This window comes from Micrasema longulum, unplaced genomic scaffold (assembly GCF_059751315.1).
Source record: "Micrasema longulum isolate JH-2025_06_02 unplaced genomic scaffold, ASM5975131v1 h1tg000331l, whole genome shotgun sequence".
In the NCBI taxonomy this organism is placed as follows: Eukaryota; Metazoa; Arthropoda; class Insecta; order Trichoptera; family Brachycentridae; genus Micrasema; species Micrasema longulum.
In genome coordinates this window covers 21,999-42,809 of record NW_028277535.1, presented here as the reverse complement: position 1 = coordinate 42,809, position 20,811 = coordinate 21,999, and the positions used below count along the sequence as shown (strand labels likewise).

Below are 20,811 nucleotides of genomic sequence, written 5' to 3'. Positions count from 1 at the left end.
AGCTCACAGAGTTGAAAGTTGGACCATTTTGTCATTTTGTTTACTTCAACTGCAATGGGCTCATATTAACCCCTTTTCCAGATGTTCAGAAGGGTTGGTGTAAAATTAAAATGAGTTTATGTTCATATGTAGCCAAAACAAGTGTGACAGGCACCGTGGCGCAGTTGGTTGGACAGTCAACTGTAAAACCAGCGTTGCAGGTTCGATTCGAGCCAGTTGCAAAAATAAATCCAAGATCGATTCTTTCCCAAATGGTCTGGGTGTTGTGGTGTATTATTCATAACTGCCTTCCGTATCCTTTCTTCCCTACCTGCTGACAAGCATCTAAAATAGAGGCTTTGTGGGTTATTTCTTTAAAAAAATAATATATACAAATATATATAAAATTCGGAATGATAGTCGTATGGGATACAAAAGAACAAGAACAGTAAAGAAGAAGAAGAAGAGAAACGAAAACATGACACTCTTTTTGGCATGTGATTTTAAGCTTATTGTAGAAAAAAAACATCACAGTTTTCCAATAATTTTTGTTTGTTTGATTTCCAGGCGCCTGTCTTCAAAAACAAGAGATATGACAACGTCGACCACGATAAATGAGACAAACAAGCCTGGTCGAGTGGGCATAGATAATAGAGGGTACGAAATGGATGCTCCCAAATCTCCGTGGAGATTTGCCTTCAGGAAACAGCCCTTCATTCCTCCCCCTTACGAGAGAAATGATTCAGCCAGTAGCATAGCTTCAAGTATAGCCACGTCACCACCCAAGATATCACCTCTGGCAATAGAGATGAAAGGAGTGAAGAAAGAAGTACTTCCGGTGCATAAGGAACTGACGAGAACATATCAGTGAGTGAAAATAATAAAGAAATTATAAAATAAAAACAAAAAACTCAGGTTAGAAATATCACATCCATTTTAATTCTGAAAAATTTGATTCCTCGTTTCTTTTGTAATCGTTATTGTCAAAACACTCTGCTTTACTTATTCATCATTGGTAATTTCTCAGTGATAATGTATATACAGCATGTACAATCTTGAGATTTATATTGTCACAAGATGATTTCAATTTCCAAACACGATTGAAGAGTGATTTTTTAAACAAGATCGTTTAGAGAAAAGCCGTTATTTGTGTTTTGACCGTTTTTACCAGATCGAGTGATTTTTTTTAATGACAAGCCAAACAGATTTTAGACTCGATTCATACAATCAGGTCACTTAAATACACTTTGGTAATTTGCCACCATTAACATTTTTATTAAAATAAGGATTTTTGAGGGCATTTTGAGGAAATATGTAAAATTTTAAAGCCTTATAGTATCGGATTTAGTGACAGTGCACAATTTTTTTTGCAGCTTTGAATTGTGATTACAATGGCATTTTTAAATTCAAGTTCATAAATTTTGACTTAAGATTTTTTTGAATAATCAGTTTGCAAAGACTTGCAACTTTTGGAATTATTTTAGACAAAATAATTCCAAAAATTAAAATATTGGAAAATGCAAAACCATTTAAATTACAATGATTTTGAGAAGTGCTTTTGGAGGAGACAGAATGATAGTTACAATAGAAAGGTGAAAGCAACATCAAACAGTTATTACTAATGACAGTTACAAAAATTAGGTTTCTGAACTGATCAAAATCTTGTAAGAACAAAAAAAATATGCTTACATTATAAATAAGAGATTATTGGTGGTAAATTGGTTATTCGACCCCAACAGAACTTATATTAAATGATAAAAGTGAAACCTTAACATGCACTGCTTACAAATTCCGAAAAGACTGTCGAAATAAATCTGACCTTCTAGTCCTATTTAAAATTCTTAACTCTTTGATGCGCCTGAACTACTGAGCTCAATAAAATAAAATATCCCAACTAGAAATCTCAGACAAAACTTACTCTTTCATACCGATAACCATAGAAATAACTATGGTTTTAATTCCCCTATTCCCAGAATTATTACGTCTGCCAACAAACATACCAGTCTTGATTTCTTTGATAGTAAGTTGTCTTCTTTCATACGATCACTGAATCAAATTCACTTATAAACATCTCTCTCCCGCTTCCACTCCCACCAAGTCTAATATATACCAGTGTGTCTTTCTACTTTCCTTTATAATAATTTTCTATGTATAAATATGTCCTTAAAATGCCCATTGGGCGTATATATAAATAAAAAAATAAAAAATTGTCATCCTAAAGTAAGACGTAATTTTGTTTTTTTCCAGAGTGCATCCACAGCAGCATGCCGAGAAAGTACACAAACCCACTGTTTGGTAGCTAACAGTTAGGATATAAAATAGAGAACAATTTTTACGTTCCGAGTAAGGTTGAAATCAGATGCAGGTCCATCTGATGGGAAATCTCAAACTTAGAATTCAACGGCCATCTTATGACTAAGCAAAAATATGTGGGTAAACAAATCGAACAATGAACAAGTGTAAGACGGGGGAATTGGGTCAGGAATGATCACTTAGAAAAGATTTGAGTAGGTAAAATTTATGTTAAAATACAAGAGAATTTGCTAACAGTGTCTAAATGTATGAAAAACAAGATGTTCATTGGAGAAAAAGAGGTTATTTATTATTCTTTTGTTCATAATTAGTGTGTTAAAAAATGTATATTTCATCTTTTACAATTTCAAATGAAGTGATGATTCCAGATGTATCAAATGTTATTCATTTGTCATAGATATTTTGTTTAAATATTCTAGTGTCTATGGAGAAAGGCTTTAATCTACCCACAAACAAGAATTATCGCAATATATTATTAAAATACATTTTTACATTCTGACTTAGTAAGTAGGAATAGTATATTAGAATTACAAGAAGAGACACTAACCACAGTATTTAAATGAAGAGGTTGTGATTGGATGGCTATTAGTTCAAATTAATTTGAAAATTGATTTATTGACATAGGAAGATTGATGAATACTTTTTGACAAATCGACATCCAATGGGGTATTTATATGTAAAGACAACACCATTTATCTATTGTTCTGTTTTCAATACCATATGATTTAATGGATTAGGGGTTTTCAAGTACCCCCTTTTAAAAAGTAATACAAATAAATTAGGAAATTAATAATCTGAGTAGGTGGATGTTTCTATTATTATTATTGTGATAATTTGTTCGCCTTCTGCACATCGCACTACATGCACATTTTAACCTTAGATTAGTTCTAAAGACCTTCGTCGCATCGACGAATACGCAATAGCAAATATGCCGTATCTTTTTGCTGTGATCGTGTTGTCGCTTGTCAACTCAGTGCTTGCTACGATCTCTCAAGAGACAGGCATGTCCAGCGATGTCTGTTTCATAATATGCGTATAATAAACATACAAAAATATACATTTTCAAATAAATAAAGAATTTTCATAAATAAATACTCGTAAAAAGAGAACTTGATTAATTATGTCAATCTACCCCATTGTTTAAAATTTTCAAAAGATTTTTAGAATGCTTTGACATATATATCTTGAGGAAAAAAATGACTTTTTGTGGTTATTTAATTTAGAATATAATCAATCTATGATAAAATTAAATTGTGATATAGTTTTTTGTAATAAATAATCAAGTAAAATGATTAAGTATCTCAATTCAAATAGAAATTAATAAAATATTTAAGAGTATAATATAACCTTGAAGTAGGAAATAATTATATTTGTATTAATTCGACATACGCTTAAAACCAGTGAAGTAGGATCAAGATTCTTGATAAACTACGAACAAATACACAATCCGTGTTCTATATAAAAAATAAATTATATAACGATTTTGCAAAAAAAAATATTTAAAACTAATATGTAAAAGAGTTACAATAATTAAAATGTGTTCATAGGTAATTCAAATTTGTATTATATATCATTTTAGAGAAGGGAATATGGAAGTCTAGGCATTTACGGGGCTTATGGAGCTGTCGTCATTGGCTGGTTGAAGTGGCCACTTTACACACTATGTAACATTTACCATTTTGCCTATGTTTGAACATCCTGTAAATACCTAGACTTCCATATTCCTTTCTCTAAAATGTTCTCCACCTCTATGGTAATTTGTTAATCTTAAATTTCCAAGTCCAATCCAAATTTTCCAATAAAATTTTCTAAGAAATCCAGTCTTTTACAAACATTTGGCCAAACTCAAAATATTGTTATCTATCATCATGATTGTAGAACAACAGTGCATGTGTTTTTTTACTGTACGTGAGAGCAGTTAATTTATTTTTTGACACTGTCATAACTCGATAGGTAGAAAAGTGTATCCTTTGATACTTGGGTTAGGTTAAAGATCTATTTTTTCTTTTCAAACATGGAATATAAAGCCTTTATAAAACCTTTTCAATATCAAATATGAAGGAAAGTGAATGTCGCATTTTTCGCACATCTGTCGATGTTCTACGATCACGACGAATAACACTAAATATTTTTTGATATTTTCTGGACACATTTGTGTGCATGTAGTTTTTTATCCTAATTAAAATTTAAATATTTATTTGTCAAAAATTGTACCAGTTAAAAACAGGTGTTCAAATCTTATTTGATGGAGTTCTAGTCTCCTTATTTGATGTTCCCGAAATGATCAAGTAATGTTTAAATATATTAATATACATAATTAGAATAAGTTTATTTTCTATGTGTAAATAAGCTGACGAAATAAGTGATAGTTATATGTTGTAAAAATATGTCGCATCATCTTGAAGCCTTTGCCATAAATTAAGTAATACAGAAAGTAAATCTAGTTTTAAATAATTTAATGTGACTGTAATATTGTGTATGTAAATTAATTTTAATAAATTTGAACTGATGTTTTTAAATACGATGGTTTTATTTGTTACAAAAAAAAATACAAAATATAGCAAAATAACTAACAAAATAATTTTAATTTAAAATCTTGGTGCCATATATATAGTAATAAAAACATATGAGATCTAAAAGTTTAAGTAATAAAGGTAAGAACTTCAATACTACTGTATACAAAATTGTATGCGTTGAAACTGTTTTATTTCTAGGGATTTTCTTTTAAAATATGTTCAAGATTTAATGTCTTTAAAAAATGATCCCAATTTAGGCAGAAATCCTTCCCTAATTCGGCCTCAAAAACAGGTTTCTGCAAAAAATAAGAAGATTTTATAAATATGGACATCAGACATTATTTAAAATACTCGTAATTTAAAACTTGGAATTATGTTTGGATAATGTTTAGTTAACATATTGCATAACAATATTATCAAGACACATTTTTTAGCCAGGGCACAATGAGAAAAGAAAGTACCTAGCATCTAGCCATAATACATGCTAACAAAGTCTAAGTCTGAGTTAAATTAATTTCATAATAAGAACACCTTTCATTTTACTCAACAGTTCTTTTGTTTATTTTTTTAAATTTCTGCCCCTTTTTTTAATTTGTAATCTACACATGTAGTACGTAAGTACTTGTATTAATTTGTGTGGTGTAAAATTCATACTTTATTATACAGTTTGTGGTTGACATGAAATGACTAAATAGTATGAATACTAATATTATAAATGAAGGGTACAGGATACAAAGGATGAATATCAAAAAGGGAAGTTTTGAGATGTAACGTTTTTAAGGTTTAAGCTACTTAATGGCCTACGCCATTAGACAATGATGCGGACAATATAACTCGAAAAAAAATCTATCGACCAATTTATTTAGCTGAATTTTTTTTTCGAGAAATCAAAATATAAAGATTGACAATATCAACTTTGTTGCCTCTCTTGACTGACAAATCACATATTGTCGCTGACACACATTGAAATTTCTGACAGCAATATTAGGTATTATTAAAATATTAATTATGTATATCTCCGTACCTTTTGCTGGATGTGTTTTGCTGATTTTGCTGGGTGATATGTAAAATGAGGTGGAGGCTTCAATTTAAAGTTTAAAAAGTCAAGTAAATCAGAATAGCAGTAGTCTCCATTTTCATTTTTCTTTATGCTGAAATGGAATTATTACAATATCGTAATATTCATCTACATTTGAACCTTCTTATAAAAATCTTATAAAAATTGTCAAAAAGCCTCATTTTATCGACATTGATTTTATTAAATTACAATTCAAAGTCCAGAAATTACAAATCTGATCACAAAACGTACATGTTAGATAGGACAATTAAATTCTAGATAACGAAAGAGCACGATGAAAAGGCTCAGGAAGCTACACTTAAAAGGACAGCTCTCGATTTTGTCTAATTTTAAAGTAAATCATCCAAGATAAAAAACAAATGACTGAAATTTTCACAGTTGTCAGATGCAAATTGAGTTTTCTGGATTACTATGCCATGTGTCATTCGCACTATTTGCCAACATTTCAGATAGCATTGGTGTATCCATCATCAGGGTTGATCCAGGGCTTGGTATTTCAAACGCTCTCATGGCCGTATTATATGTGTTTTGTATGTGGTTCGGAATAGCACCCCAGAGAGTGCAAAAAACATGGCATAAGGCAAAAAAACTTTATTTCTTAAGATATATCTTTTGAACTAACTCCAATTATTATTATGAACCTGTTTATATATGTAATAAATAGGTTCACAATTATTGAAACCATCTTACCAGGAAAGCATTTCATGGAGGAGATCAGTCTTGAGAGGAAGACGAACAGCGTACAAAGCTTGCAGCATATCTTTTGGTGATAACTCTCCAGTTTCATATTCATCCAAATACACAAGATGCTCATTCAGTCTATCCAGATTTTGCCACAAGTTACGTACGATTTCTTCGTAAACCAAAGCCCTGGAAAATAAGGCAAACAATCACATACATTAGTATACTAAAATCGTAGTTTAAAGAAGGGTTGATAAAAAAAAAATCGTTTAGAGTTAACAACATTCATTCACAAAAACAAAGGCACAACTTGAAGTTCACTCACTTGAGTTTTCTAGTTTTTTTTTTTCAGAAATAATGGCATGATTATTTTGCCACTATAATTTCATGACTTCGAATAAAACATCATAGTATAACATTTTTGCTTGGCTAAAAAATATTTTTTTAAATCATGCTGTTAATCAGCACTGAGGTTGGAGGATGGGAATATACGCATTTATGAATGAATACAAGCATATTATTCTCCCTTCCATTGTAAGCAAGTGTCTGGTTCCAAGTATGTGCTAACTGAACCCATGGTACATTCGGATCTGGCATTAATTGCGCGGATATTCAGGAACAATTCTGAACACTTAACTCAAAAACAACAATTTTGGACTGGTGCTATTGTTATCCCTCAGGTGCGGTGTATTAAACTATTAAAAAGAGTCTAATTCCTCAACTCTGAAAGCCAGATATGATGATTATAAAAATAAGGCGATGAGGATTATACTCAAAAGAAATATCCATTCTAATGTAGAAAGAATGCACAAAGAAATTGGCTTGCTCACCGTAAAGCAGCAAATTAAATATAATGTAGCAATTTTTATACAAAAAATAATTGCGGGGATGAATAAAATAAAAACAATAACAAAATTTAGCCAACAATGTCATACATATGAAACAAGGGATAAAAGGAAAGATAAGATTACCAATGAGGAGAAAAACAGAATCTCAAAACTCATTGAACAAGGGATTGAAGCTGTACAATGAATTACCTGAAGGAATAAAGAAGATAGAAAAGATCGAAATACTTCAAATTAATTAGAAAAAATATGTTATTGTGAAATATTGATAAAAAAATTGTCATGTTATTAAAAGTTTATATTAGTTCTTAAGATGTTATGAACTAACTTAATAAAGCATAAATAAATTATGTACGTAATTATATATTTGGAATAAAATATTGAGTAGGTATCACTTATTATTATGACAATGTTTTCCATGTAACAATAATTATTTACAATTAATTCAATTTTAAAATTAAAAAATTGTACCTTATCATAGAGCGCTTTGGTTTGGGAATTTCCTCAGGTACTGTGAAATACCGTACAACTGTCACAAATTCATGTTCACATAATACGTGACACAATATTTCCTTAAGAGCTTTTCTGTAAAATAACCCATGCATGGAAAAAAATTATGTACATAAGGGAAAAAATATATATTTAGAAAAATAAATCATGGCGATTATGTAATTTTAAGTAATTAATTAAAATATTTTTTGACTGCATGTGGAGAATAAAGTGCAGTATTCCAATGTACGCTAAAGTAATATGTATATAGCTACCATTGAAATAAATCTGTTTGTGTACTTACTCAAAGCAACTTTTCGACATTAAATGTGGATTTTCAGAATTGGTAAATGGCAAATTATTTGCAACAAAGTCTTTGTAGAGATTTTCTTTGGAGAGAAGAAAGTTCTTAATCTTTTCCATTATTAATTTAATGTTTGCGTTTGGAAACTGCAATTAAAATGGCATAAACAATATACAATAAAGTTGTGAAGGTCCTTCTTTTATACATAATCATTTCTTGGACTTACTTCATCTGGTCGCAACTCCATATATTGCAGAGTGTAATCATCGGCATCAATGAGCAAGAAACAGTGGTGGTTAATTATTATCGTGTTGCCCAACCACAAATCTGAAGCAACATAGTTTTTGGGAGGTTCTGAAACATATAAATCCTGCCCAGGCAGCAAAACTTTGCTTCGCTTGAAAAACATTCCTCCCTAAAAAACAGTTTCAGACTAACAGTACGGTAATAACCACATAAAGACATTTTCCAGTCAACATGTAAAAATGATGGTTAGGTTTTTATATGTAAAATAAGTAAGTATTTTATATAAACAGTAAGGTTTTACCGGGTATGATGCTTGTCTATCTCCTTTTTCATAAACGGACATAGAGTCGTCCACGAGAAAGCAACTTATAATGAATTTTTTAATATCATTCTCTGGAATTTTAGATATGAGACGAGCACAGAACCTCATTATATATGAATCAAAGCCAATTCTGAAAAAAAAATCAATACTCATCACCGTGTTTCCTTCAGAATCTAATGTACAATGCATTTTTTAAATTTATTTTTATTGAGACACAAGCCATGGAACCAAAGTCTTGTGTTGAGTTGGAACGAATAATATATTTGAACAATATAGTACAAAAATAATCGCAATGTTCATATGTGTGTCCTCGATAGACTACTGGACCGATTTAAGTACGTTTTATTCGAAATGATGAGCTTTAAGTTTAGAGCTTTATATTCATCGACCTACCAGGGTTGCATTCGGCGAGAATACATATATTAAAAAATTGGGAGGATGTAATTTTTTCTTGAATAAAAAAGTTTGTAACTCTCTCTTGAAAATAGATTTTGTCCCTGAGAGGTTAATGCACTCATCTAAAATATCCAACACACTCAGAGCGATAAAGGAGGAAGAGGTGCCTCTGATCAAAAGTCATGCAAGTTTTGATAATAACATAATTAACCTCGAATAAAAAGAAAATCTCATACAAACATTTTGCAGAGACCTCCTGCTGCTCGAACAGAAAAATGTCAATGCTTCTTTTAGGTAAAATTGGCACTGGAACAACTGTTCTGATAGATATGTTATGCGTAGATATATTTTTAAAACTTTGAAATGAACGTACTTGTCTTTTTCAAAGAATTTCATAAAACTTCGCCTCGGCATCTTTGGTGTAATAGATTTACAATTTCCGGCAGAATCTTCATACGTTCCGTGTCCATTCCACGGAGGCAATTTTACGGGAGTTTTGGGAGGTATCGGAGCTTTCAATGGTTGAGGAGGTAACACCGGTTCAAAGTTGTCTAAAGATAAAAAACATTGTATTATAATTTATTATAGAAATAAAAAATGAGTGATATTTTAATCCACAAATTTGGAATATCTAGTGACCGGTTTCATCGCTTCCGCGACATCTTTGAGACTGGTATCTTTATTAAGGAGTTCCATGTATTTATACAAAACAAAGGTAAGGGGATAGAGAATTCAAAATTATATGAAAATAAATCAAATTATTTTTATCTTAAGGATTATTAACAAAATTTTCAGAAATCATAATTGACAAAAATCACACTCACGAAGGATGGGACACTAAAAATAATATATATACAATACTTAAACTCATTAAAATAGCATTATATCAACTCATTAGTTAACCCGAAAAAAATTTAAACTGAACTTAACAAGACATTTATTTTATAAATATAATAATTACCTCTCTTTTAAATTTAACAATGTTCCAGCCATGTGGGACCTCTGTCCAGTATTAAGTTGGGAAAATAAATGCACAAAAACGCAATACTTTATATCTTTATAACATATCATTTATAAAAATATCTATTAGGGTTTTATTACTATTTAAATGGTTTCAAAAAAAAAGTATACTTACCTAATCCATACTTCACGCGGTAATATTCTTTAGTGAAGTCATCACAGTCAGTTATGATAACCATTCTTCCAAAAACGTTGAGTGGAGCACCGATGATGAGATCTGATGGACTAAAACAATCCGTGGGTTCGGGGTGGATGGCATCTGGAGACATTAGAGCGTGTCTCATCTCCTGCAAATTTTTATAATAATTTATACAAGGACATTTTAAATACAATCAACATGCAGAAAATGACAATCATTTGTGACAACATGTCTTTAAACGGAAAGTATACAAACAATGAAGAATTTTAAAGTTAAAAATATGATTAGGCACCAAATTACATGTGAATTCCTAATTTTTATAAAATACGAGCTGAACCAGGCAATGCTTTGTTATTGCTAATTTTGAAATGAACTCAACCGAAAGTTTGATATTAATGCTTGTATTTAGTTAAATTTAGATATGTATGTATGTAACAAATGCCTGATTGTGCGTGAAAGCATGTAAAAACTGTTCGGATAAAAGGAAAAAATATGGTGTAACTTTTCGTTGATACGTAGGTATCCAAGTACTTGTTTATGTTTGAATTCCAAAATATAAAATAATTCATTTTCAAATACTTATAGAACTCTTTTTGCAAATGTCAAACTCTGCTCTTCTCGTCAACTCTATTCAGGACTCTATGCACTCTATTCAGGAATGCAATTTTCTAAAATATATTGAATGTCAGTTAATATTATTTAAGTGTTATCAAAAATCCAATAAAAAGATATTAATGGGTGGAAATTATAAGGAATGTAAGGAAATAATCTGATTGGGATCCATAAAAAACGAATGTTGTTTCTAAACATTCAAAAACAAACTTTTTTCATGCACAAAAAAATAACGTCCTTTCAATTTTTTTGTATATGCATTCAAGGCAAATGCAGCCCCGGTGAAGGATAAGAAACCCATTTAGGCTTCTTTTAAGATAAATTAAAGATTTTGAGCTTTAAATATGGTTTTGACAAAGATCTACATTTCGCTGAAAACCGCACGTAAATCGGTCCAGTAGTTATGCAGTATATAGAGGACACACATACGAACATTTCCTTTTATATATATATAGATTAAATCAGAAATGTAGTACAGGTCGTAGGTCATTTTGGAAGATCCAAAAAATACTACGTTTTAATTCAACGATAGTTTGTAGATTTAAGTGTTAGAAAAATATAAAATACTAATGCCCCGGAATATTCACAATTTTTCATAACAAAATACTTGATGAAAAGTGGTATAATAGGATAAGAAATTAACATTCATCACCTTTGGAAGCGAGCATCGGCGAAGAAATATGGCCTTGACATCTGTACTATCTTCTTTTCCCAAGTGTTGCTTTATTTCAATAGTGTCATCAGCCAAATAGTAAAAAATTTCCAGATGGTATAATTTTCCATACTGGGAATCTCTATCATCCCAATATCCTTGAAATCTGAGAAAAATATTCTTTAATTTATATATTTAATCGATAAAATAATGCGCATTTAAGTTTAAATTGTCACCATCTGTTTACACTTACTTCAAGACTTTTTTATCAAATTCCAGAAACTGTTTTTCAGATTTAACATGCACTACTTGCTTAGGAACGCCTTTGAACTGCTTCAGCTGTGGTTTTTTTCAGAAAAATATAAAACACAATATCTGTTATAATATGAATGTTTGTCAGAAATATTTTGAATACGAGCATATTGGAAAACAATAGAAATATATAACATACACATTTTAATTGAGGAACATCAATAGGATCAGGCACGCAGATTCCAAGGCGGTTGAGATAGGTTCTTGTGAATTTATCGCAGTCCACAATCTGTCAAATAAGTCATTCAAATTTATAAAAAGTTAATGTTTAATAATGACAATGTTGGAGTTCGATAGGCAATGAAATTTAAAAAAACAAATTGGTAAAATTTATTTATAGCTTCCACATTTTAAAAGCTAGCACATAATATTATGTTAGATATTGTACATAAAAATAAATATGTTTTTGCAAAATACATACAGCATGAATTAAAAGCACAAAAAAATACAACTTATATCTGTGACTCGAGTCTAAAAGGGCCATGTCGTAAATCACAACATTACGGCAGAGTAATTTTACAGTTATTTTGTGACGTTGTAATAAACTGTTTGAGGTATTTGAAACTATTTATAATTAAAACACACAACCACATATTATGTATGAGTACATGATTTTTTTTAATATGTTTATTTTTTAATTGACGGCTACCCTCCACAAAATTTTGGGAAGAAAAATATAAAATCCGGCATTGGCTATTTTAGACCCAAGACAGATATATTGTCGTTGATACTGTAATACCAGGTAACCTGTTTTTTTACGAAAATGTTTTCCTGCAACAAATTTGCTATAGGAACTAAGAGAAGTTAGTTTTAAATTATTGCTATTATTACTAAAAACAATGATAGTTTTTTCTGATACACCAATGGTATTTTTGGTCAATGAAAATCGTTACTAATTTATTAATATAATGATTTTTAGGTTCCCCTGCCAAAAACTCATTTGACAGTTATGCAGTATTGCAATATCACCGACAACATGAATCATTCTAGTTTAATTCAATAGGTCAAAATGTCCAATGGGTCCAGGCGGATGAAGAATACAGTTCTGTGTGTGAAATCGTACCAGAACCCTGGATGAGTGTTTTCGACTAGATGGCTGCTCTCGGGAGAAAATCCTGATTAGGAAAATCGAGTGGAGATAAGTCAGTTGACGCATTTGCATACTGTTTTTAAGATTCTCGGTTCGATTCCTGGCAGGGTGGATGTGAAATATTGGTTTTAAAGGTGGTACTGCACTGCAATATTTCATTGTCTCTGGACCTGACGCGTAAGACTGATCATCTTACCTTCCATGTAACCAAAATAATCAATACACACGGCAATTTTAATACCAATGCACCGCACCACTGTGTGTAGAAAGGAGAATGATAATGATGAATTCTTTTCCGTTGACTATTAGGTATTGTCAAGAAATCGAGAGAAGTCAACATTTTGCAGGGAAAAAGAAGGAAAAATATTAGACAGGAGTTGATTAAACGACCTACTGTGAAACTGGAATCGCAGGTTTGATTCCAACCAGTTACAAAAAACCCAAGAATTTTTTTTTCTAAATAAGCCAAGCCTGTGTGTGTGGTGTATTATAACTTCCTACCATACCCCCTCTTTCCTAACTGCTGACTGGCCTCTAAAATAGAGGCTTAGCTGGTTATTGCTTTTAAAAAATAAGATAAACCGCACCCAAGTTTGATATAGCAGTCAAAAGCCTAATTTAAACTGAATTGAAATAATCAAAAATATGAGTTATATCATCACACCATAATAAAATAATTAAGTAAAGGCAGTATAATTTTACTGTTACATTATAAATCACAATAAATAAAAATAATTGAAATGTACTCACCAAATAAACTCTACCAAAAATATTAACCTCATTTCCAACATTCAAATGGATGACATCAAAATAACGATTTTGTAGCTTTGGAAGGGGAACTTTTTGACGGCTTACAATAGTTCCTGTTATAATAAAAAAGGCTATAAATTCACCCACACTTACCTGATTTTGTTATGTTGGTACAAAAGTATAATTTAAATATAATACTTTTGTAATTGAATTGAAATAAATGTACAAAAATTAATTCTTAAAGTGATGCTTCTGTTTCAATTTATAAAGGTACTGGATATTAAACAAGAGTCTTTGACACATTTTTGGTCATGTGGTTATAAGAGAATATCCCAGCAGAATGCTCGTACGAGGTTTTCCTGTAATTTGAATGATTTAATACCAAAAACACGTACGACTTTCGCTCAGAGAAATTCATCTTTTGTGGCCGAAGAGTAATGAACATATTCAGTTCTCTAAAACAAAAACCATTTTCAGGAGAAGTGTACAAGTTTGGATTTTGTCCATCAAGGGAAGAGACCATTGCAGGAGACTGCTGCGAGACATTGCATAGATTTATATATAGTACGATTAAGCGTGTTGTCCAGATGTTTCTTGAAATTAATGTTAATGCAATAATTTTTATTTGTAGTATTCTTTAATAATATGCATGCTTACACTTGCTATTTTGTTGTATCCCAACTCAACACGGGGCTCTTGGCCTCACTTATAATACACATCTATATCTGTTTGCTGACAAAGTAAATTAAGAGAGTAGTATGCGTAGTAAAGTTGATAGGTATGTATATTAAAAATTTAAAACCTGTAAGTTGGTATTTAATTTTTAAAAAAGCTTACCTTGTAAAAGACTACTGTTTAAGGTTTTTGGTTCAATAACTTTCATGGTGGCGTCTTCGAGATAGAAAAATATTTTGACACATCTTATCAAAGCTGGTCCATAGCGCATTTCTTCTAAGGTTTGCTGATAGTACGCATCAAAAACCAGTGCCTGATAAGTTGTGAAACAAAAGAGATAAATAATGCGTATTGTTACAGCAAAATTTTTAATAAAGATAACAAGAACAATATATGAAGAACATAAAATCTATTCATTTCAAAATAAGATTTAACATAAGATTTTCTCATGGTTATTGTTATCTTTTATTTAGAGATGTTACGTTTCTTTTTTTATTATATATTCACTAAATTTTTTAATTTTAATTATTCTATTATTTCATACTATGTACTACATGATTATTGTGCACTGCTGTGATTATTTCTGTAAATTATTTTTGTTTCGTAAAAGGTTCTTTGAACCGTTGATGTATAAATAAATAAAAAAATAATACTGCCTGAAGAAAGCAAGGTATAACTCTTTGAAACTATTCTTAGGTTTGTTGATGCAATAATTACCACCATTTATTTTGAGCCACTGGGTTCTACGTCTTTCTTTATATGACGGCAGAATTGCGTAACTACTAAATAGATCAAATTTCTCCCGACAGTTATTTCAGTTCACTGCTATCATACAGTAAATATGTTCGCAGACACTTTTTCTCCTAGAATGCACTCATATGGACACGTATAATAACTTTCTTATTTTTTGGAATATTCTTCTTCCGGTTGGGCCGTAGTTGATGGATCAAAATTAATCTTATTTGATTAACATACTTGGACACTTTTGTTGATGACTGTTCTTTGAATGCAATATCTTCTCCTACTATATAATTACTTCAGGTCCGCATAGATGACCTTTGGACTGACGAGTCCCTGGACTGTAAGACTGATCACCTTACCTTCATTTACAAAAAAAATATCAAGATACGCTGCGATTGTTGTATCAATACAGTGCCCTATGCACCATTGGGATGCAGAAAGGGAATTATGATGGTGATGAAAACATGTGTATTAAAGGATGAAAAGCAATTAATAACCTCTTTATCAAAAAGCAACCACGCTGGTTGGTTTGGTGTCAGAGTTTTGACATAAAGCGAAGGTGAACAAGGAACCGGTTTATCAACCAACATTGGATTCCTTCCCGGCGTGATGCAAAAGTGTTGACTTCTACCAAAATAGTCTTTTCCAACCTAGAATCAGCATAAAATGATTATTTCAACCCAGACTTTAAAACATAACTTGACAGTATTGTAAAGGTTTTTGAATAGTTACATTAGAATTAAAAGAAAGCCCAGCTATAAGTGGATATTTAGTAGACATAATTTAACAATTATTTCTTAAACAGTCATACAAAATGTAAATTTGTACACCAGACGATCACCACAGAATAAAATATTTTATTGGAAGCATTCATACCAACAGTAACCATAGAAACGAAAAATAATCAGGTACTCTTTAAGGGAATAATTAATGTATCTACCCAATGACGTTTATAAGGGGGTGTATAAGGGGGTTCAAACCACCCCCATCGAAAAGTAATTTAACTAAATAAAATGGATTTTGGAAAACTTGAATTTTTGACATTTCCCACATACCTAGGTACGGATCCCCAGCGAGGACACATTATTTTCATTATTGTTTATGATGTGAAAAACATGAACAAACAAAATAAACTAAAGAAAATACTGGAGAGATCATACCAAAAATTAACCATTTGCATTACTTGTGTAAAACACCAGATGGTCCTCTGATTGAAGGAATGATATTAATGATGATACCTAAAAAACAATCATTATTCTACATTCGCTCAATAGTTGGAGCATATGGTGTACACAAAGAGCCTCCAGGTATCACTGTCGGCAGTAAGATCTTGTATATTCTTCCAAATCAGGTTCTCGTCCCGTCGTTCTGACATGAACTGCCGACGAACACGCAGCAGAGGACGTCGAGAACCTAAGGATCTCAGGAGGTATCCGCAGTATATGGCTTAGCCAACCATTTCACCCTCTCTTGATGACAGTTGTCACTGGAGTTTGCTGTGTCCGTTCTCTTATTTATTTATTTAGAGTCAAACACAGCTAGGCCAAAATACATCGATCGAAACACTAGCTTCCTATTTCTCTAGAACTTCTTGTTTAACAGTGAGTAGTTATTGAAAGTAGAAACAAACATTACTCTGTTCCGTAGAATAAAGTAAACATCACAAATGAGATAGTAGAAAAAAAAATATAAAAACACATTGTTTTCTTATAATATATGATGAGAAATAGAATCATACAAAAACACATTATTTTCTTATAATATATGAGAAATAAAATCATACAAAAACACATTGTTTTCTTACAACATATGAGAAATAAAATCATACAAAAACACGTTGTTTTCTTATAACATATGAGAAATAAAATCATACAAAAACACATTGTTTTCTTACAACATATGAGAAATAAAATCATACAAAAACACGTTGTTTTCTTATAACATATGAGAAATAAAATCATACAAAAACACATTGTTTTCTTACAACATATGAGAAATAAAATCATACAAAAACACGTTGTTTTCTTATAACATATGAGAAATAAAATCATACAAAAACACATTGTTTTCTTATAATATATGAGAAATAAAATCATACAAAAACACATTGTTTTCTTACAACATATGAGAAATAAAATCATACAAAAACACGTTGTTTTCTTATAACATATGAGAAATAAAATCATACAAAAACACATTGTTTTCTTATAATATATGAGAAATAAAATCATACAAAAACACATTGTTTTCTTACAACATATGAGAAATAAAATCATACAAAAACACGTTGTTTTCTTATAACATATGAGAAATAAAATCATACAAAAACACATTGTTTTCTTACAACATATGAGAAATAAAATCATACAAAAACACGTTGTTTTCTTATAACATATGAGAAATAAAATCATACAAAAACACATTGTTTTCTTACAACATATGAGAAATAAAATCATACAAAAACACGTTGTTTTCTTATAACATATGAGAAATAAAATCATACAAAAACACATTGTTTTCTTATAATATATGAGAAATAAAATCATACAAAAACACATTGTTTTCTTACAACATATGAGAAATAAAATCATACAAAAACACGTTGTTTTCTTATAACATATGAGAAATAAAATCATACAAAAACACATTGTTTTCTTATAATATATGAGAAATAAAATCATACAAAAACACATTGTTTTCTTACAACATATGAGAAATAAAATCATACAAAAACACGTTGTTTTCTTATAACATATGAGAAATAAAATCATACAAAAACACATTGTTTTCTTATAATATATGAGAAATAAAATCATACAAAAACACATTGTTTTCTTACAACATATGAGAAATAAAATCATACAAAAACACGTTGTTTTCTTATAACATATGAGAAATAAAATCATACAAAAACACATTGTTTTCTTACAACATATGAGAAATAAAATCATACAAAAACACGTTGTTTTCTTATAACATATGAGAAATAAAATCATACAAAAACACATTGTTTTCTTATAATATATGAGAAATAAAATCATACAAAAACACATTGTTTTCTTACAACATATGAGAAATAAAATCATACAAAAACACGTTGTTTTCTTATAACATATGAGAAATAAAATCATACAAAAACACATTGCTTTCTTATAATACATGAGAAATAAAATCATAGAAAAACACGTTGTTTTCTTATATTATGCCAAAATTGCATTTTGTATGAAGGTTTAAAAATGTATGAAGAGACGCCTGAATGTATGAAGAATGAACAGTTTGAATGAATTAAAAAAGAAATGTTATGTTTAATGTTAGATGACGAAAATAGATACGTAATTAAAGTGTAAATATGAATTTATACTAAATGTAATATCAGTTAACTTTCAAAGGAAAGAAAAAATCAACAAAAACATATTGTTTTCTTATAATATGAAAGAAAAAATCAGACAAAAACACATTGCATTCTTATATGAGAGAAAATGAGGATAGGAGAGGATAGGAGAGGATAGGAGAGGAGGATAGGAGAGGATAGGATAGTAAGAATAAAATACGTTAGTAATTTTTCACATGGATTTATTAATACTTTTATCACAGATACATTTGGTTCATTAAAAAATTTATGAAAATCACACAATAGGGAAATATGACTTTTTTTTTACAATTTTAAATGGATAAGGATTATGGAAATACTGTAGAGCAAAAAATTTATTTTTTGTACTTATTAGTGGCATAAAAAATATTTCTTAATTCCCGCGAAAATGCCCCTAATACGTTAAAATTCGGTTAAATTTTGAAATTTGTGACCGTTTAAATGTAAATAGAACATCGTCACGAATCTTGATGTCACAATTGTCAAGGCCAAACATATGTCGAGTTTTTGTTAAGACATTAATTAACAATATCATTTAAAAAATTATGTATGAAAACATATTTCATGTTACAGGTAGGTATATAGTACCATATACTACATTTTTTAGTATAGAAAAACAACTTGTTTGAAAAAAAAAAATGTTTAATTATTTGTCAATATTTTGAGTGTGTCCAAATCTTTGTAGACATTACCCATCTCAAGATTATTTAGAGCGTGACGTAAAGAACGGTAACTTTAACTACATACTGAAAGTATCCAGTGCCATATAATGAACTCTATTCAAAATGGAAGAAAAATGTTGGACCAATTATTTTTGTACAAAATAATAAACAATAAAAATTGACTCCCCTGATCTACTTAAAAGGCTTCCATTCCGTATGCCATCTAGATCAACAAAATCGTCTGTTTTACACAGACGTATCAACTATTTAAAATAATCTACAATGCCTAAAATACGCGAGCAATTGAACTATAGATTTACAGAGGTTGATATTTTTCAAGACAATTAACGTAAATTTAAGTCAAGTCGTAGAAATATTGAGAGAGCATATATTTAAATAATTATTTATTGATTCTGACTCATTTTAATATAATCGTTTTATTTACTTTTAAAAGTCATTAAATCACTTGAAACACGTCACAAAACACTAAACACTGATATATTAGTAACGCTGACTTTGTACATTACTTTTATTAAATTTCATAATACACTTGTCAATTCACTCAGATTTCAGTCAAGTGCATCATAGCACATTAAGAACTATCTTCAAAAAAATAGCTTCACAAAAAGGTATGTTATTAAGAGTTAGAATCAGATATATTAAATTTAATAACTTAAAACAGACATATTTTATATTTCCGAAAATATTTCATTGTTTCAGAGGGTGGCAAAAAATATAATAATATAAATCTGTGCATTTTATATTTTATTTGCAAAGATCTGAGGCCCTTCAATGTTGTTGAAGGGGAAGGTTTTTTGAAATTGATGAAGGAATTGGCTCCTTATTATAAAGTGCCTTCTTCAACTCATTTTAAAAAGTAGCTTTGTGACAAATACGACACCATGAAGATAGAGTTTGCTAAAAAAATATCTAATGCAGCTGAGTAATGTGTGACGCTTGACATATGCACAGAAACTATGAACAAAAAAAGTTTTTTAGGAGTAACGGTACATTTTCTAGAGAAAATAGCCTTTACAAGCGCCAATATTGCCACCAAAGAACTGAAACGCAATCATACAGCGGAGTATGTTTCGAATGTATTTGTTGATATTTTAGAAGATTAGAAAATTCCACGGCCTAAAGTTACTTGCGCTGTTACAGACAATGGCGCTGATATGGTTTTCGCAGTGAAAAGAACACTTGGTGATGCAAAGCATTTGCCGTGTTTTGCGCACACTATAAATTTGGTAGTAGATTCCTCACTAAATAATACTTCGACTCCAATTGCTGATATTAAAAAAGAAGTCAGAGAAATTGTTAAATGGGTTAAAAACAGTGTTACACAATTAGATAAACTCCAGATCGATACTTTCAATAAACGAGATCAAGAAAGACCAGCCAAAAACATTATTCCAATCATGGAAAAGAAGCACGAGCAACCAAAGAAGCCGCAGCCGCCAAAGAAATCGACCCGCCAGATGCAAGCCAAGGCCAAGGAAGCAGTACCGAAGTCAGCCGGGACAAAGGAGCCGACTCCCTCCTGTTCTGGGACAACATTCCAAACAGCAGCACCAAAGACAAAGGTACCAGCCCCTTCAACTTTGGAAATTTGAAACTGA

General features: G+C 30.4%; 2 protein-coding genes across 4 annotated transcripts in view; one reads left to right on the top strand and one right to left on the bottom strand.

Annotated features, from left to right (window-relative positions):
- mol (dual oxidase maturation factor 1 mol) overlaps window positions 1-3,345 on the top strand; it is a 273,695-nt gene extending 270,350 nt beyond the window's left edge. For both annotated transcript variants that reach the window (XM_088225100.1, XM_088225099.1), the window contains 2 exons: window positions 547-846; window positions 2,227-3,345. In XM_088225100.1, coding sequence (XP_088081226.1) covers window positions 547-846; window positions 2,227-2,278 — 352 coding nt within the window. In that variant the 3' untranslated portion in view covers window positions 2,279-3,345. The remainder of the gene's footprint in view (window positions 1-546; window positions 847-2,226) is intronic.
- Window positions 3,346-4,803: 1,458 nt separating this feature from the next.
- Window positions 4,804-16,019, bottom strand: LOC148282410 (EF-hand domain-containing family member C2-like). 2 transcript variants are annotated; one of them, XM_088225097.1, is made up of 16 exons: window positions 15,893-16,019; window positions 15,658-15,810; window positions 14,582-14,732; window positions 13,745-13,857; window positions 12,044-12,133; window positions 11,846-11,931; window positions 11,593-11,758; window positions 10,305-10,476; window positions 9,543-9,720; window positions 8,753-8,903; window positions 8,432-8,620; window positions 8,206-8,351; window positions 7,884-7,997; window positions 6,577-6,756; window positions 5,833-5,959; window positions 4,804-5,104 (listed from the first exon to the last, which is right to left on the bottom strand). In XM_088225097.1, exons 1-16 carry the CDS (start codon window positions 15,938-15,940, stop codon window positions 5,003-5,005), a joined length of 2,166 nt encoding a protein of 721 aa, XP_088081223.1. In that variant the 5' UTR covers window positions 15,941-16,019; the 3' UTR covers window positions 4,804-5,002. The 2 variants fall into 2 exon arrangements, with proteins under 2 accessions (XP_088081223.1, XP_088081224.1); XM_088225098.1 differs by having other exon boundaries at window positions 8,432-8,575.
- Between the last annotated feature and the right edge of the window lie 4,792 nt (window positions 16,020-20,811).

What these genes read in the sequence shown, in the direction of transcription:
- LOC148282410 (XM_088225097.1), bottom strand. Translation starts at nt 15,940, where the DNA reads ATGTCTACTAAATATCCACTTATAGCTGGGCTTTCTTTTAATTCTAAT. An exon ending in TTTTTGGTAGAGTTTATTTG is followed by an intron (nt 12,134 to 13,744) that starts GTGAGTACATTT and finishes CTTATTTGACAG; the next exon opens with ATTGTGGACTGCGATAAATT. An exon ending in ATGTCGAAAAGTTGCTTTGA is followed by an intron (nt 7,998 to 8,205) that starts GTAAGTACACAA and finishes GTTATTTTACAG; the next exon opens with AAAAGCTCTTAAGGAAATAT.